At 31.8% G+C, this 18,348-nt stretch overlaps 2 protein-coding genes across 2 annotated transcripts; both read right to left on the bottom strand.

The window, feature by feature from the left end:
- Nucleotides 1-6,997: 6,997 nt before the first annotated feature.
- On the bottom strand, nt 6,998-7,780 carry LOC145567911 (abscisic acid receptor PYR1-like). Its single transcript, XM_081627333.1, has one exon. The coding sequence runs from the start codon at nt 7,695-7,697 to the stop codon at nt 7,032-7,034; it is 666 nt and encodes a 221-aa protein (XP_081483459.1). The 5' UTR covers nt 7,698-7,780; the 3' UTR covers nt 6,998-7,031.
- A 3,043-nt stretch (nt 7,781-10,823) lies between these two features.
- Nucleotides 10,824-12,652, bottom strand: LOC145566972 (uncharacterized). The gene is made up of 2 exons (XM_081626219.1): nt 12,526-12,652; nt 10,824-11,161 (listed from the first exon to the last, which is right to left on the bottom strand). Exons 1-2 carry the CDS (start codon nt 12,650-12,652, stop codon nt 10,824-10,826), a joined length of 465 nt encoding a protein of 154 aa, XP_081482345.1.
- Nucleotides 12,653-18,348: the final 5,696 nt, after the last annotated feature.

Genomic DNA, 18,348 nt, shown 5'->3' with positions numbered 1-18,348 from the left:
TCGCAGGATCTTATTTATTTTTCTATTGTGTTTTATATTATACGCATGAAAAATTAAAGTCATGATTATGTGATTGATGTGATTAGAGTTATGTGTTAAGAAGTGTAAATATGTAAATGATGCACAGATTTAGCCCTAGCTATAGGCATATAGCTTATTGTTTGAAAGCAACACATTATTCTAGCTTGAATATGCAATATGCCTAGCTAATAAAGAGATAGTATTATTGAATTACGCTCTACCATCTCCACAAAACACTAGCAGCCAAAACTATGATTATGAGCTCATTGCTTAATAAGCAACACAAAAACATAACATAATAATATATGGTCTTACATACAATTATGTTAATGGGACCCAATACAGTTAATCAATTACATTGACTGTACTATATTTATACATAGAGGAGTGGGAGATCATAATCATGTTATTGAGCATCATGATTATTTATTTATTTATTTATTTATTTATGTCATATAATATATTTTCATGTATGATGCATCAACCAACGGCGTCCATCAAATTTGTGATTGATTACTAACCTAATTATAGGAAAGTGGGTCCATCAATTTGCAAATGAACTGGCCAATCAAATTGCTAGGATTTGGAAGAACTCGAAGGACAGTTCTAATAAGTTCTCCAAAAAGAGCTTTACTTTCACTTTTGCCTTTTTTTTTTTGGTTAAGTAGGTTTGATGAGCCGCAATAACATTTCCATCTTGGAAGGAAATTTGACTATCTTCACTAGGGCTCAAACGATTTATTGGTTAGATATTTCTTTTGATAGAGAGAATAAGATTTTAAAAAGTTTGGACCTTTCAAATTTTAATCCAAGATTTGCCTAATTTTACATTTTTAGTACGTATGTAGTGTGATTTTCGTTATTTGAAGTAAGGTAATAAGCATTTAGCGTATATATAGTACGTGTATATATCGTAAGCTTTGTTCTCCTCACTTTATTCTTTTTCATGCTTATCTATTCCCGTTAAAAATCTTGTCTCAAAAAAAAAAAAAAAAAAAAAATCTTGTTAAAAATCATACAAAGTATGTAGTAGAGTAGAAAATTTCAAACTAAAGTCAAGTAATACATATGTTGGAGGACTAACTTAACCAAAAGTTTAAGCTGATGATGGTTAAGGCCAAGGAATATGTTTTATACTCTATCATGTCCCCTCACATGAGAACCCTTTAGGCTTGAAATGTGGATGTATCATGGGCCTCCTGCATACCCTATGCGAAATATTCCACTTTGAAAGAAGGGATGGATGAGATTCGAACCCGTGACCAATCATCAGCTTACGTTTTTGGTTGAGTTGATTCTCTAACAATATACATAAGTAATGGTTGATAATGAGTTAGATTGAATAGGAAAAAAAAAATGATTAGACTAGACCAAACCAATATATATATCATACCTGAAAAATTCCAATCATCCCAAATCAGGTTTTATAAACTTAATTTGGATCAAAACAACTTGAGCTTACATAGAGAAATTTGTTTTGTCCCTGAAAACTGAGAGGTGATTTGTTTCAAAGCAACTTCTCTAACTTTTAGTTTAGTATAGCAAGAGTAAAAATGAAATTTTACATTTTATGCACGACTCATGAGCTCACATACATGTAAGACAATTACTACTCTCTCTCTCTCTCTCTCACACACACACACACTATATATATATATATATATATATATATATATATACAGGGCCGTATCTGGGCCGGGGCAGCCGGGGCACCCGCCCAGGGCCCCAAAATCTGAACATCAAATTAGTTATTAAAAAAAAAAAAAAAAAAAAAAAAAAAAAATTAAAATTATAATATTACTAATGACGAAGCGGCAATCTTGGTAATCAGTCAATCATCCCTTAATAACTCCTCATTGTAAATCATTAAAATTTCTCCTTGAAATTAACTCCTTCATTTTGGGAAGTTAATTTGACAAATTAATCCCATAATCTATCAATTCATCCGTATAATCTTCTATTCTCATCCATGAAATCAATTATTTGTATCTTTACCTCTATTTTTCTGATTTTTCATCTTCCTTCCCAAATTAATGCATGAGTAATTGAGTATTTAAGTTGTTCTTCACATATCAATCTACTTAATCAATTTTTTCTATTTGTTTCTATTAATTTTTCACCATTATTGTGGATTTTGGCTTCGATGTTCAAAGATGAACTAAGAATCGGTACGGACCTGCTATTAAGTCATTGGTAAGTTCTATACTTTAATTTTTTTTCCCAGAAATTACAATTGATTAATTTATTTTAATTTATTGATTATTCGATTTTACAAGAGAAAATCTGAAATACTCATTTTAATTTTATATCATACGAATTTTAATTTCTGATTTATGAATTATCAGTAGATAGTATGTCAAATTTATATTTTTCCCAGTTCATTCTAATTTCTAATTTTGTTTGAATTATGATATTTCATATTTGATTACAGATTAATAATTAATTGATTATGATTTATGAATTATCAAATTGTCACAATTGTCAGTATTTCGAATTAATAATTTGATTGTTTTTTTAATTATGAATTATCAAATTTATCAGTATGTCGAATGTAGGAATGTAGAATGATAATTGATTAATTTTTAGTTAAAAATTATCAGTATGTCATTATGTCAAATGATAAACTTTTAATACTGAATTTTTTACTGATAATAATGACATATTGATAATTTTTATCAGTATAATTTTTTATCAATTATCAATATAATTTTTATCAGTATAATTTTTATCAATTATGAATATAATTCTTATCAGTATAATTTTTAGCTACTAGAAACTATCATTAATAAAATTTCTTATCATTAAATAAAGTCTTTTGTAAATTTTTTTTGTGCATACCCAAAATAAATTTTTTTTGGTACCAAGGGCCCCATTTTTTTTATCCGCCCCTAGGCCACCAAAGTCTCAGAAACGGGCCTGTATATATATATATATATATATATATATATAGGTTGGCCAAATTAAGAATATACTTCGTGGTTTATAGAGGTTTAATTAATTATAACAAGTGAAGTATCTACATAAAAGTCATAAACTAAGGTGAAAATTAAAGTAAGATATTTTACTTTCAACTCTAATGTCCGAAAAATGATGTGCAATAAAATACTAGTAAGACATTTTTGTAGTAAATTAGCATGGGAAGAGGGAAATATATAATGCATACGTTTTTTTTTTTTTTTTTTTTTTTTAATAGCATGTTGGCTTAATGCATATTCCGTAATAATTAACGTTTTAGCTAGATTTCTAGTACACTGTACACCCGACGACATGTGCATTTGTGCTGGGGGCAAATGGGACCCAAAATAAAATTATTATGTACTACTAAGACCTTGTTTACTTCACCTTATTTTTACTTACTTCAAAAAAAAATAAGTTTAGATCAGATCAGAAAAAATAAGTTCAGGTCAGATCATCGTTTTATGTGCAATTTTTTATCACTAAATATCTTTAATTTCGTAATTAAAAAAAAAAAATCGGAAAATCACATATTAATAAAATACACATTATTACGAATATAACAAGGCCCCACTTGATATATTTTTTCCGTATAGATTATCGTATATTTTAGGTCAAAGTTTGGTCAAAGCTGACATTCAGATCAGACTAGAGCAGATCATATCAGATCAGAGCAGACCAGATCAGATAAGCAAATATAAGGCTAACTAAACAGGGCCTAAATATGGGTAATGTAAAAAATCAACAAAAAGAAGAAACTTTTTTTTTTAAAACAAAAAAGAAGCTAGCTTTGGTCTTCATAAAAACAAATAAATACGAAGTAAACAAAAGCTTTGGTCTTCACCACCTTCCGCATGAAGATGAACATTGGCTACTAATTATTGATTAATTGTTAGTTTTTAATTATAATTTTGGTGGTTATTAACAATATTTATTTTTTAAAGGTGGTTTTTTTTTTTTTTTTTATACAAAAACAAAGATTTAAAAGGTGAAATCTAACATAATTTCCTTATTATTATATTTTATAATTTACCTATATTTACATGTCTTTGGAAGAATAAGGAATACACAAAAGAAAGTGTCGCATAAGCAATTCCTTAAATATTCTTTTATGAATTTAAAGGTGACACATCTTTAATCATAATTTTCAACTCAACAACGAGAGTTTAACCTAATTGATTTAACCTAATTCACTAGGGCTTATTATTATTTTTTGGTATATGATACAACTTATTGATCACAATTACTCTCTCCATCCATTAAAAAGTTCGCGTACGTCTTATAAAATTTCCATCTTTGTTCCATTTTTTAGCAACTTTGTGGACCTAATTTCTTATTATACTCTATTGATCTTTTGCCTATAGAGATAACATACTCCATACTACACACACTTATTAGGCCATGTTTTGCAGTTTTGTTATCATTATTTTCACTTATTTGAATAATTTAGATATAATAAGTTCAAAATGTTTGAATAAATTTTTTCAACAGTAAACAAAAAATTACCTAGTTTAGTTTAAAAATCAAATAAATTATACTTGCAATAATTTAGGATAATTTTTATTTAAAAAAAATTGGTGAAGAGGATAATTTCTATTAAACTAAGTAAGTTAAATTAGTAGAATCCGATAAATTGAACATACCCTTACATCAAAGAACAAATTGAGTAAGATTTTAATCACAAAGTGGACATAGTTGTATTTCTCAATTAACTTGGTTTAGGTCTTAAACCATAGCTTAATAGAATACGTAGCTCAAATTTTAGTAATTTCACAATCATTCAAAATTAGGATCCTCTACACTATGCCTTTGTTTATCCTTTAATCCTAACGAATTAGGTTTGTGTTGGTTGGACTTTTTTTTTAGCTCTTATCCATATATGAGCATAATAATAAATTGTGTCAACCTTTTTGTTTGGACTATTACTCCAAATAGTAACTCTTTCCTTTGACCTTATGGCTTATCCATGGCATATGAAGTCTTTCAGATCATCGGATTTTTTATTCTTCATATACCTCAATTATATATTTCATTTTTCACCTTCTTGTTGACTAATTTGCCGACGTTAAAATATATTTCACATTTTGTCCCTAACTCAAAAGGAAAAAAAAAAAGGAAAATAAAAACCCTATATTGAACTATTGAAGGTTTTTTTCAACTATACTTTCACCAAAAGCTAGAATATACTTAATTAAGTTGATAAAACATTAGAGAGGTCAACTGGCATCTCCGGTGGATCATGTTAGCGTGATTCTAAATCAAACATTAAAAAAAAAAAAAAAAAAAAGAAAAAAGAAAACAAAAACCAATAAGTTGAAAGGTTTATATAAAAGCTTTGAGCATATACTCTAATTTTTCAATTGTATTTAAGATAAAAACCGTATATCGAATCCGAGAATAATTGTTACATTCAAAACAATCTATTTTAATTATAGCTTTATTTATAAGTAGAAACTCATACTCCCTTGTCAAGTTGATATCATTCTAAATTGTTATTCCACTTCTCCGTAAAGTTTTTCTCTCTTTTCTTTTATACTACATATTCTATTTTAATCCAAGTTGGCTCTTAAAGAGATTAAATTTCTTATTGTAATCTATTATTTTCCTCTCAAGAAAAATAAATAAATAAATAACTACAAGGACTCCGTCATGATATTATTTTCACATTAAACTTGAAAATAATTTGTCATTGAAAAACCAATGAAGCATTCACATGATTGAAAACAATAAAATAAAAGGCAATTCATATGAAATAATGAAGTGGACAAATTATTCAATTATATGTATTTTTTTCATTTTTTTTTAAAGATGTAGGAATTGGTCGAATTGATTCCATACGTCTTTACGACGACTTAAATAAACTATTTATTCTTCTTCTTCTTTAAAAAAAAATAAAAAAACTATCAATTAAGTCAACTCTCTACATTTGCATGACCTAAACTAGCTGATAAAAATTAAAATGAATAATTGACATAAAAAAATTCTAATTATACTCATCTTAATTTATTTTTAATAATTATTAGAATATCTCGTCTTTGAAATAATCTTCTTAAATTAGTCTGAAAGTTACAAAGCAATATTCAAAACAATAATATGTAGTCCGTATATTATATTGCTTTAGGAAGATACTCATATTGATTTTTGTTATATTAATTAATAAAAGCCGTAGTACATATGAAACTTCGTAAATGTTAAGCTAATAATGCAAGGGAAATTACTTTGCCATTACACTACTAATGTCAATATTCGAAGTACTACAAAAAATTATGAAAGAATGATGATTTATGCACAATATGAAACCATAATCAATAAACCTAATCAGTAATTAGGCCATGTTCACTTCACCTTAAAAAAATAATATTAAGTAAAAATAATTTCAGTTAAGTAAAAATAAGTTTAGTTTAGTAAAATTGATTTCACTTCAGTAAAAATTTATCTTAAAGAAGAATTATAATAGAAAATTAGTAAAAATAATTTTAGTTCAGCAAAATAATTTCGGTCCAGTAAAATTAATTTAAGTTCAGCAAATATAATTTTGTTTCAGTAAAAATAATTTCAGTTCAGCAAAAATAAGATGAAAAAAACGGAGTCTTACATCTTAATATAACTTAATTTCAAAAGTTATGAAATCCTTAATTAATATCCATATTTTCTCTTTCAACATTAAAAATGGGCCTACAGCAATGAAAAACACAATATTATCATGCTAGTGTAAGTAATATAAAGTGTACAAAATACAAAATTGGTAAAAGGAAGATTTCTTTCCATTTTCCTTAAATAAAAATTCCATCAACATCAACCATCGCAACGTGCTTAAACTTCAACTACAGCACTGTATTTAACAACTTCATTTTTCTTTTCATGGGGTAAAGATTTACCAACGACAAAAAAAAATTAAAATTAAAATTTACCCAAAAGAGTAAATAATAAAAAAAAACAAAATAAAATAAAATTGAAAAATGTAATTTTACGTCTCAGATTCAGATTCCCTCCATTACCCTTTTTTTTCCATTCAATGTAAAAAAAAAAAAAAAAAAAAGACCCCATAATCACAATCACCTGTTTTCGACGGCTGCAGCGTCGCCGGAGTAGACCGCGGCGGCGACGGAAGCGAGCTTCTGAAGATTAAGCTTAACAACAGTATCAGCAAAAAGGCGCGTGTCTTCTTCAGTATTACCTTCAGGAACATCAACTAAGTAACTCTCCAAAACAATAGTGACGTCATCCTCGCCGGAATCTGGGTTGTTAACAGCATGAAGTGACGTGACAGAGCGGTAGTTACGGAGGCGGTGTTCACCACCGATGATAGTAAAGCCAGTAACAAAGCGAGAATCATCAAGGATATCGAGGCGTTCGGTGCTGGTAGCAGCAGGGAGGCCAGAAATGACGTTAACGTCGCGCGTGGATCCAACGGAGAGAGTGAAGTTGTCGCGAACAGAGCAGCTTTTGATGAAGTGTTTGTAGGTCTGGGGTTTGTCGAAGCGGCGGACGATGGACCAGACGACGGCGCGTGGGGCGTGGATTTTTTGAGCGAGTAGGGAGGAACATTGGCGGGATTTGTTGAGGCGGTAGGTGTGGAACTCGGTGATGGAGGGGATGAGGGAGGTGAATTCGTGGTGGGATAAGCCGGGAGGAGGGGAGAGATGGTGGGTGGTGGTGTCGTGGTGGTCGTGGGAGGAGGATTGTTGAGGAGGATCTTCCATTGAAGAGGTTTCTGCCATTTGTTGGAATTTGAGGAGGAGAGAGAAAATGAAGAGAGGAAGGAGATGAGAGGGAGAGAGTGGGTGTGTCGTGTGTGGGGGGTAGTGGGGGCTGATAAGGATTTGTTGGGTTTATTTTTGGGGGGTGTGTTTATAATGTTTCACTTTTCATTTGGGTTATTTTGGAAACTTTTTTTTTTGTACTGCGTTTTTTTTTTTTTTTTTTTTTTTTTTTTCTTGGACAATTTGTATATTTGGTTCGAATGAATGAACCACTTGAGTTGTTAGGGATGGCAGTAGATCTGAATCCGTGTATTCCGATCTGTTTTTACGAGTATGAGTCCTTAAAATTTAGTCCTGATAGATTTACGTTGGATTCAGATTTTTTTTTGAAGAAAAAATGAATATAGACACGGGCGTAATCCAGACTTGTTTACTCGAATTTTTTCATTTTTTTAAAAAATAGTCATATAATGTTTGTGGAACTGTGGGTTGATCTTTTCTTTTTTATGATACCTCTTTGATTCTCAAATCTATAACCCTTATAAAAGCCCCAACCCCCCTTACTATTCCAAATTTACTGTTCCTTATGAACAGGAAATTGACGTTTCTGCCCTCCCTTGCCCTTAGCACCCTTCCTTGATTGACCAAATTTCCAGGGGTGGTTTGGTCTTTTTGCTTTGACATTCCAAGTGTTCTGAATGAGCTGACGCGTGGCATTCATCCTCTTGGTCTTTTCGTGTTGCCCATTTCTCTCTCTTGCTTTTGCTCCTCTCATCATCACTTCTCCTAAGCATCCTCAAATTTCCCCCTTTCTCTCCTCCATTGAAGCGCACTTTGAGTTCTCCATTAAAGCGCACTCTGAGTTCTCTGATCCATTGAAGCCTACTTTGAGTTTTTTGCCGGTGAATTGGATTTTCAACTTTTAAGTCCGGCGTTTTCTGGAGGTTTTATTGTTTTATCCTTTGTTTTTTTTCGCCTGATTTCGAAATTCTAGGGTTAGGGTTAGGGTTAGGGTTTTTGGTTGGTTTTCAAGATACTCAAATCTTGATTTGCTTTAATCAAAATTCTTCATCTTTTTTGATGAAGTTGAGTTACTGGGTTCATTTCTTCTGCTGTAAATCGATTGAATTGTAGTTTGAAGCAATGTTTACACCCCATAAGAAGGTTTTTACGGATTGGTCTTTGTCGCCGAGGAGAGAGAATCAGAAAACTCCAGTGCCGAATACTAATTCTAGCGCACGAATTTCTGAAAATGGAGGTGCGATTGCTGTTAGGGATGGAGACGATCTCGAAGATTTGGATGGAAGAACTGCTAAGCTTGAAAATGAGGTGGGTTTATTTGTTAATTATATCTGTTTTATCTTAATTACTTAATTTACCTGTTTTTTTTTTTTTTTTTTTTTTTTTTTTTTTTGCATGAATTATGATTTTTTTGCTCACCAGGGTTTGCTCTGTTTTTACTTTATTTTTGTGGGTCTTACTGTATTTTTTTCAATTCAATGAATTTTAGTATTTTGTGCTCTGATTTGAGTAGATTTGTAGTTTTGCTTAACGATATAAGTACTCCGTATTGTCTGAAGTATAATATTAATGAATGTTGGGTCTACTTGAGTAAGGTTGAGAATTAGTTGTTTTTTGCCGTATTTTAATTGGAATTCCCCACTTAAAAAAAGAAGAAGCTTGAAGCTGTGTATGTATTGTAGTCAGTGAAGTGTTGGGTGTAGCGGATGTGAGGTGCATTGGGTTAATTTCTTCTTCCGTTGTACCAAAATGGCGATCGACCTTGAATTATTACCATTTTTAGCTTTTATCTTCTTCATTTCGTTCTTTGTAAGGTATGTGGCTTTGTTTTAAAATTTAACAATTTTTTTCCCGCTTCTTGTTGTTAATTGTAAATAGATAATAGTGTTTTTTTGTTTTGGCAGCTGTTAATTTCATGGAGTGGTTTGATGGAGCTTCTTTGGTCGCAGCTGTGGATCTGGTTATTGCTATGTGTGAGGTGTGGTTAGTTATTGTTTCGCATTTTTTTGCGAATTTTAGTTTAATTATTGTTGAGTTTGATGAGTAATGTGATTTGGTTGATTTAATTAATTAATTAGTTCATTGCTATGTTGTTTTAGTTTAGTTAGTTAATTAGTTCATTAGCCTAATTAAGTATGTTATGTTTTAGCTTTAGCTAATAAAATTGTGAACAAAAATTAATTTCCTGTAGATTTCTATTATAAATTAATTAGAGATTAACTTAGCCTCATTAAGTATGTTAATAAAAATTTGGCTTTGGAGGTTACAGTGGGAAAGGAAATTTGCTTTGGAGACTACACTGTTTAGATACAGTATTTATACTTTGTATTAATTAATGGTTTTGTATTAATTCGTTATTTTGTGTGATTTTTGTTTTTCGGTGCTTGTTGTTTTTGTGAAATGTGGTTGTTTATTGTTTTAGTTGGGTGATTTGATGGATTTTTTTTACTTTTTGAATGTGGGTTGGTTTAGCTTGAGCTTTTATAAGGGGAATGAGGTGGTAGTACTTTTGGGATTTTGAGCTTTTATCTGCAATCATACTTACTGGACTTTGTGTTGTTAATGCTGGGAAAATGTGTTGATGTTAATTAGGTTTTCAATCAATGCCTTAGAATTTGGACTGGAAATGTACAATCAAATTGAGATCTTTGAAGTATTAGTCATCGGTTTTGATTTTTATTTTATTTTTTTTGGTTTCGCTTCACTGGTTCTGATTATGAAAAGAATGTCATTGGGTAAAATAAACTCAAGCCAGTTAAATAATGTGTGAAAGGGTTGAGTGGTAAAATTACCAATAGGTCTGGCTGACAACTAACTCTCTATTTTCAAGTTGCTCAGAAAAACAATGATGTGCAATTGCCAACATATATTGAGAGGTGAGTTCTTAAATAAAAAGTAATCTTTATGTGGTTTTCCCCTGTTTAGCTGTTTGATTTTGACTGTTCACTTTTGAAGTGCATATCAGATAAATTTTTGTTATCATTGTTAAATTTTTTTTTTTTTTTTTTTTTGAAAGAAAAGATAGCCATGTATTAAAGATTAACCGAGGTCCAATTCCGCCAAAGTGATAATACTTTGAGGGAACGGACCTAAACGAAGAAGCTCAGAGTTAGTGCCGGTATCTCACCTTGCAACGAGGTGAGCAACCGTATTACAAGATCTTTTAATGTGAGCAAAATTACATCCAACAAACAGCAAGCTATCTTTTCTAATATCTTCATAGACCAAGTGAATAGGAGACATCCCACCAGCAGCAGACTTCACAGCTTGAATGGCATTCAGAGCATCACTTTCTACCTCAATTCGATCATACCCAAACCTTCTAGCCACCTGCAGCGCATACCTTATTGCTATAGCTTCAGCCACCTCTGAGGAAGTATAATGTGATACCCTGGCAGCAGCAGCTAGGATTTGGCCCTCCTCATTGCGAATGACAACACCAAGCCCCACCTTGCTTCCCCCTAGCACATGTGCATCTGAGTTTACCTTGACCCATCCGTGACTAGGATTTGGACTTGCATTTTAGAATGTTTCTGCCAATTGCAAATGAATGCTCATATGGTATGGAGTGGTTACTGCCTACTGATGTGGGCTGAATGATTAGATTAATGTTATCATTCCCAGCACTATTTGCATTCTTTTAATGCTGATTTATAGTGGCTATTTCTTCAAAAACTTTAGTCTGGTGGCTAGAGAATATTTCCAAGATATAGGCAGTGTTATGAGCCAAGGTAATAGATTTCTTAAAAGCAAAAGTCTAAATTTAAGTAGTTGTATGACTTGTATAATAAAAAAAAAAAAAAAAAAAAAAAAAGCAAATGTCATTAAATTTTAATGTGAATTTGTGGACGTGTAAGGTTTTTCAAAATGTTGTTAAAATGTTTAATTACTTCTCATTTGATGAAAATAAATTAAATCATATCAAGCTCTTGTAAATGGATTTATAGCTTAGTTAACTCACTTAATGGATAAGTAAATAAACAGGCTGTTCTGAGCTGATATCCTGATCCGTTATGATTGATGCACAGGTAGATAGTTTAGGTCTGTTTGTGTGTACATCTTGCATCACTGCATATGATCTCGACATAAATTATCATGTTTCTAGACCTGCTATTTGCGATGTAGGAAGGACTCCAAAGTGTTTGCATTGCAGGGAGGGTGAGGGGTTGCATTTTGTACTTTTCTTAGTCTAATAACAGAAAAGTCATAAAGCTAAGGTATGAGATGAGAGTGATAAAGCACCAATCTACTGTTTGAATCTGTTATTACCTTTCTCATTTATGATTCTTCCAATAAATCCTATCTACTGAAGAGAAAATAATACTCATTTTATCATGTTTGGTGTATAGCACGGATTGTGGAACTGAAGGTTCTTGTGAGAGAAGCTATGACAGTTCAGCAAGAGTAAGGGTACACCCTTTATTAGTATGATTTCATGATGTCATTAATAAATGCTTTGAATTGATGTATGTTTCTATTCCAGGAGGACAATAGTAGTAGAAGTTGTAATGGGGTGCTAGACACAGGTAATGCATTCTAAATTCTTTAAATGTTAACTCTTGATAGTGATCTGACTAACTACATAATCAGTGATTATACGGAGTATGAAGTTTGAATATTAGATATTCGGAAATATTATGGCTTAGGCACACATTTGTATGATTGCTATTTCATGGTTAAAAAGGCGGCAATAGACATAGTTCGCCTTTACCTTTTGTTTCGATTAAAGTGTGATTAGTTTCCTATATACTAGCTGGGAGGTAGGAATTATCAAGTTATTGTGGAACATTTTGTTATTTGATATTGACATTAGAATGTGGAGTACTGAATCGCACATAGCCAGCAGCCAACATTACAGCATTTGGGTTCTCACCTTGGAAGAGCTTTAGGTTCTCACCTTGGAAGAGCTTTAGGTTCCTCCCTCTCCACGCAGCCCACATAAGAGCAGCCATAGTGCTCACGACCCCTGCATTGTTAAATAATTGGTGGAGTGTTAATACCTGATTTAAAAGTATTGATTCTTTATCAAATCTTGCGATCATGGCGTATGGGTATGGATATGGGTGAGATTTTCTCTATTTTTTGCAATTAAATTGATTATTTTGTTTTTATTTTTGTTTAATTAATTGGAATTTGGTATAATTTGATTTCATAATTATTGTTGTTATATTGTCATTAATATCTTAAATTTTTGGAAAATAGCAGCTAAATTCTTGATTATCTCTTTATATGAATTGTTTATAGCTCCATTGAATCTAGATTTTGTTGGATTATAGCCCTCATTGATGTGGTATTGTTGATTTAAAAAAGCAGGATCACACAAGGGAGCCCATACTTGATCTTCAAAATGTGAAATATCAGCTTGTGGCTCTTTACTTTCTTAGGGCTTAATTGTTTGTATTTAACATGCAGAGGTAGCTTTAATTATTTTGGAACTTAATGTATTTGTTTTTGGTTAATGTTGGTTATGTTAAATATAATAAGTGTAACTTGCTATTACACTATTACAACAGAGTTCCACTCATTTTCTGATTAAGAATAAGTTTTTTCGTATAAATATATTAAGTGTAACTTGCTATTACACTATTACAACAGAATTCCACTCATTTTCTGATTAAGAATAAATTTTTTTCTTGTAAAATACTTCGTATTGGGTTATTTATTTAACCTTGATTTTCCACTTGACTCCCATCCATCTTCATTAAATCTTAATTAAACTCATTCATATGTCCATTTTTCTAGCAAGTAAAATGAAAAAACTATTATGATAGCTGGTGGCTAATGACTTAATTGGAGGTAAAATGACCGGTACCTCCAATTTGGGTATATTGATCATTTTTTTAAAAAAGAACATCATTAGTGTTTACTGTTTAGTGTATGCTTTATTTTATGGAAAAACAAAGCAAATAGAAAATCAACAATGAAATATGCAAAATCATAAGAGACGAGTAAGTAAGGAAAGTACTTAAGTACTTAATATGGGGAATGAAAAAAAAAAAAAAACAAACAAATTGAAAAAGAGTATTTGTTGTAAAACCTTAGAAGACGGGGTGAAGTTAAAGGAGAAGGTAAGCAAAGAAACAAGATAGCGATGAGGTAAGGTGGGGTTAGAAGACACCAATAATAATGAGAGTTTATAGTAGAATTATGCTGGATTTATACATATGTGCTTTTTAGAAGAGAGACAGAGGAAGATAGAGGGGAAGAAAGTACAAACTCTAATAATAAGATTGAAATGGATAAATATTCTTATAAATGTGAAACCCAATGAAGAAAGTACATATGCAAGTAGCACTTAACTATAAACTCTCCAAATTGTTAACAAATAAAAAGAGAATAGAGGATGGAATATAAACCACTTAAAAAGAGATTCCTAAATGAAATAGATTACTAGAGAAAATAAATAGGATACAAGTAAGTAAGTAAGATGAATGGAAGATTTTTACTCTATTGATATTACAGCACTTAGACCTCTTTCGTAAAATAACACAAGAACAAGCTATTTATGTTATAATAACATAAAGACCTTTAAGATAATTGTTCAACAATTAAAACTTATAATTATGATACACTTATTGAATAGCTCGTAACAACAAGAATTATAAGCATTTTTAACAAAGATTTTGTGCTAGATTGGGGGGTGAAGGGGGGGGGGGGGATCAAGAGAAGGGTGAACAAGTACTACCTATAATTTTATTTTATATCCAATTTTTAAAATAAAAAAAAAAAGGAGAGAGGGAACTACGAGAAGAATAATTAGTAAAAAAAGAGGGAGTTTGGTTAAATAAAGGAAGGAATTGTGAGAGGTAAGCAAGTGTATATCAATAATTTTCAAAGAAAGAGTAAGTAGACAAGGTCAGGGGAAGAGAAACAAAAAAAGAGAGGAGAGCTTTGGGACAATAGAAAGAGTAGGTGAGAACAAAGCACTTTAAGAGATCATTTTTAGTATTTAAAATTAAGATACAACTGTCACAAAGGAGATAGATAAATGAGAGAAATTAGGAATGTGAAAATGAAAAAAAGAAAAACAAGGAGGTGGTTCAATGACTATTTTTATAGATTGTAATCAAAGAAGTGATAAAAATTACTTTTTTAAAAAGATTCTAAGATTTTAAAAACCATACAGGTTAAGTGTAAAAATGTTAAGGAATATGGAAAAGGAGAGGAGAACAAGTGAGGGTTGGAGAAGTGGTTTGAATTGAACGCAAGTAAAGATTAACTTTATGAATTTTGTAAAATTATAAAGTACGGAAGGATGGAGTAATGGAAGGAAGGAGTGAGGAAGAGAGATGTGGTCACTTAATTGCCAATTTTATGTGCTCAAACTCAATATTTGATACTTTGTATAGAAAGAAAATTGATCAATAATATTATAATTAGGAAAAAAAATCAACCTTAATGTAAAATTGTGATAGAGGGGGGGAGAGAGATAGAGGGGGGGGGGGGGGGGCGGAGGGCGGGGGGGTGATGAGGGAGAAGGAGAGAACATTAAGGGACATGCGAGAGAGCAAGAGAGGAGGAGGAATAGAGGTATGTGTTGTTGGAGAAGAATCCAAGTTAGAGAAGGGATGTGGAAGAGAGAGGGGCCGAGAGAAAAAAAAGGGGTCAGGAAAAAGAAAAGGGCCAACGTAAAAAGGGTAGGCCAGGAGAGGAGAGGAGAGGAAAGGAGAAGACATGTTGGGAGAAGTGAGGAGTCAAGAAAGACGAGAGAGCGGACATAAGAGAGATCAGGAGTGAGAAAAAAGACCCAAAGTGAAAAGCTACAAAAAAGAGACAAAGAAAGTTGAGGAGTTGGGAGAAAAGGAGAGCAATATTAAGAGACTAGGAGAGTGACGACCATGAGAAATCAAAAGAGAAAGAACTAAAGCAATACAGGAAGATAAGGGTTGAGAAAGAAAGATAGGTCGGTAGAAAGAGAGAAGGCCCGAGAGAGAAAGAGATTGAGAGAACAAAAGAAAAAGGGAGATAGAGAGAAGGCCCGAGAGAGAAAGAGATTGAGAGAACAAAAGAAAAACGGAAATAGAGAGAAAAGGGAAAAAAGGGAGAAAGTGTACACTACAACAAAAGTGACATAAGGTAACAACAATTGGTAAAACTTTAAAAGTTATAAGTTTAATCAATAATTGATGTTTATTTTTTAATTATTGAATTTCAATTTTAATTTGGCAAATTGGATGTTGTCAATCTTCCAATCTCCCTAATCGAAACACCCGATCTGCAATCTTCTTATCGCCCCGATCGCACTACTCAGTTCGCTAATCCTCCAATGGCCTTGATCGCACCACCCAATTTGTCATTCCTCCAATTGCCTTGATCACACCACTTAGCTTGTCAATCCTCCAATCGCCCTAATTGCACCACCCAGTTTGTTAATACTCCAATCACCTTGATTGTACCACCCAGTTTGGAAAACCTCCAATCGCCCTGATCTCAACACCCAGTTTACCAAATTTCTCCAATTGCCTTGATTGTACCACCCAATTTGCCAATTCTCACATCCTTTTTATCGCACCACCTAATTTTCCAATCCTCCAAACGCTCTTATCTTAACACCCAATTTGTCAATCTTCTAATCACCCTGATCACAATACCCAGTTTAAATTTACGAGGTGAATGTATGTATAGTGTTACAAAAGAATATAAGCCGTAATATTTGACTCCTAAAGCTGGAATGTCGTGACTCCTGAATATATTTCATTTAGCAACTCGGAATTATCAACCACTAATGCTTAGATGAATAAGTCATGTAAGCCTCAGCATAGCTCAACCTTCTATATAAATAAACAATCTATAGCATTTAATGTTAATCAATCAATTTTATTCATAGTCTCCATTAATATTCCTATTGACTATATATTTCATTGACACTTTACTAACCAAGGTTGGTATTGTATTAAGTGAATGTTGACTCAATGTGTAATTGTTACATGAAAATTGAAACACCAATAGATTTGTTGCACAATAAGAAATTGAATTCATTTAATTCAGTCAACACAAACAATTGGTAAAACTTTCAAAGTTATAAGGTTAATCGATAATTGAAGTTTATTTTTCAATCATTAAATTTCAATTTTAATTTGGCAAATTGGATGTTGCCAATCTTCTAATCTCCCTAATCGCAACACTCAACTTACAATCCTCCAATCTCCCTAATCGCACTACTCAACTTTTAAAGTCATTCCTCTAATTGCCTTGATCGCACCACTTAGTTTGCTAATTCTCCAATCTCCCTGATCGCACCAGTTTTTCAATCCTCCAATCACCTTGATTACACCACCCAGTTTGTCAATCCTATAATGGCCCTGATCTCAACACTCAGTTTACAAATCCTCCAATTGCCTTGATTGTACCACATAGTTTGCCAATCCTCACATCCCCATCATTGCACCACACCCAGTTTTCCAATCCTCCAAACGCTATGATCATAACATCCAGTTTTCGAATCTTCTAATCTCCTTAATCATAACAACCAATTAAAATTTATGAGAAGAATGTATGTATAGTGTTACAAAAGAATAAAACCCTTTTGATATTTGATTCCTAAAGCTGAAAGGTCTTAGATATTTGACTCCTGAATATATTTCATATGGCAACTCAGAATTATCAATCACTAATGCTTAGATGAATAAGTCATGCTCAACATAGCTCAACCTGCTATATAAATAAACAATTTATAACATTCAACATTAATCAATCAGTTTTAGTCACAGACTTACAATCACCATTAATATTCTTAATGACTATTTCATTGACTCTTAACTAACCTAGGTTGGTATTGTATTAAGTAAATGTTGACTGGAAGTGCAACTGCAACATGTAAGTTGAAACATCAATAAATTTGTTGCATAATAAGAAATTGAATTCATTCAAATTAATAAACACGCCCCAAAATAACATGTTTCCAAACAATACTAATTGTTCACAATATATGTATATATATATATATATATATATATATACATATATATATATATATGTACCAATTACATGAACACATAAACAACAACTAATTACACACTAATCACCGAAGCGAAATCACCATTGGGGGACCGCGCGCGTAGCGCGCGGGCCAACAACTAGTTATTATAAAAAATTAAAACATAAACCATGCAAAATATTTTAATTAAGGATTTCAAAAAAAAAAATGAAATTAAGGACTTCATATCACACAATGTAACAAGAAAGAGGTGAAAGTGATGCAACTAATGCATGCTCAATACTACTGTCTCCGTTTTTTATTAGCTGACACGTTTTTTTAGCACTGTTTACACACCTCCTTTGACCATGTTTTGTGATTTATATGTAAGGGAAAATATAGTCAAATGAGATCTTGTTAGATTCGTCACAATATATATTTTCAAAATATCAACTTTTTATAATTTTTACTTATCAGTAATTATAGATATTAATGATTTAATTTGTGCATTGGCAAACGTGACTAAAGAAACGTGTCAACTAAAAAGAAACAGGGGAAGTATGTAATTCATTCCCTTGTAGACGCTAGCGCGTACTATTTAATTCCTATATACTTTGTACTCCGTAATTCTTATCAAACCTTTCACATTTTTACTTAAAGGGGCAGAGAGAGTATAAAATTAGTATAGAAATAAAAGTCAACCGTGAAAAGGTAGGGTAGTTCACTCATATT

This window comes from Chenopodium album, chromosome 11, assembly GCF_948465745.1.
Source record: "Chenopodium album chromosome 11, dcCheAlbu1.1, whole genome shotgun sequence".
Lineage (NCBI taxonomy): Eukaryota > Viridiplantae > Streptophyta > Magnoliopsida > Caryophyllales > Amaranthaceae > Chenopodium > Chenopodium album.
This window is presented reverse-complemented; position numbering and strand designations above follow the sequence as displayed.

Excerpts from the sequence above, each read along its gene's own strand:
- LOC145567911 (XM_081627333.1), bottom strand. The coding sequence starts at position 7,697 with ATGGCAGAAACCTCTTCAATGGAAGATCCTCCTCAACAATCCTCCTCC.
- LOC145566972 (XM_081626219.1), bottom strand. The coding sequence starts at position 12,652 with ATGGCTGCTCTTATGTGGGCTGCGTGGAGAGGGAGGAACCTAAAGCTC. Across the intron at positions 11,162-12,525 it reads TGCTGGCTATGTGCGATTCA|GGGGAAGCAAGGTGGGGCTT; the intron begins GTACTCCACATT and ends CACATGTGCTAG.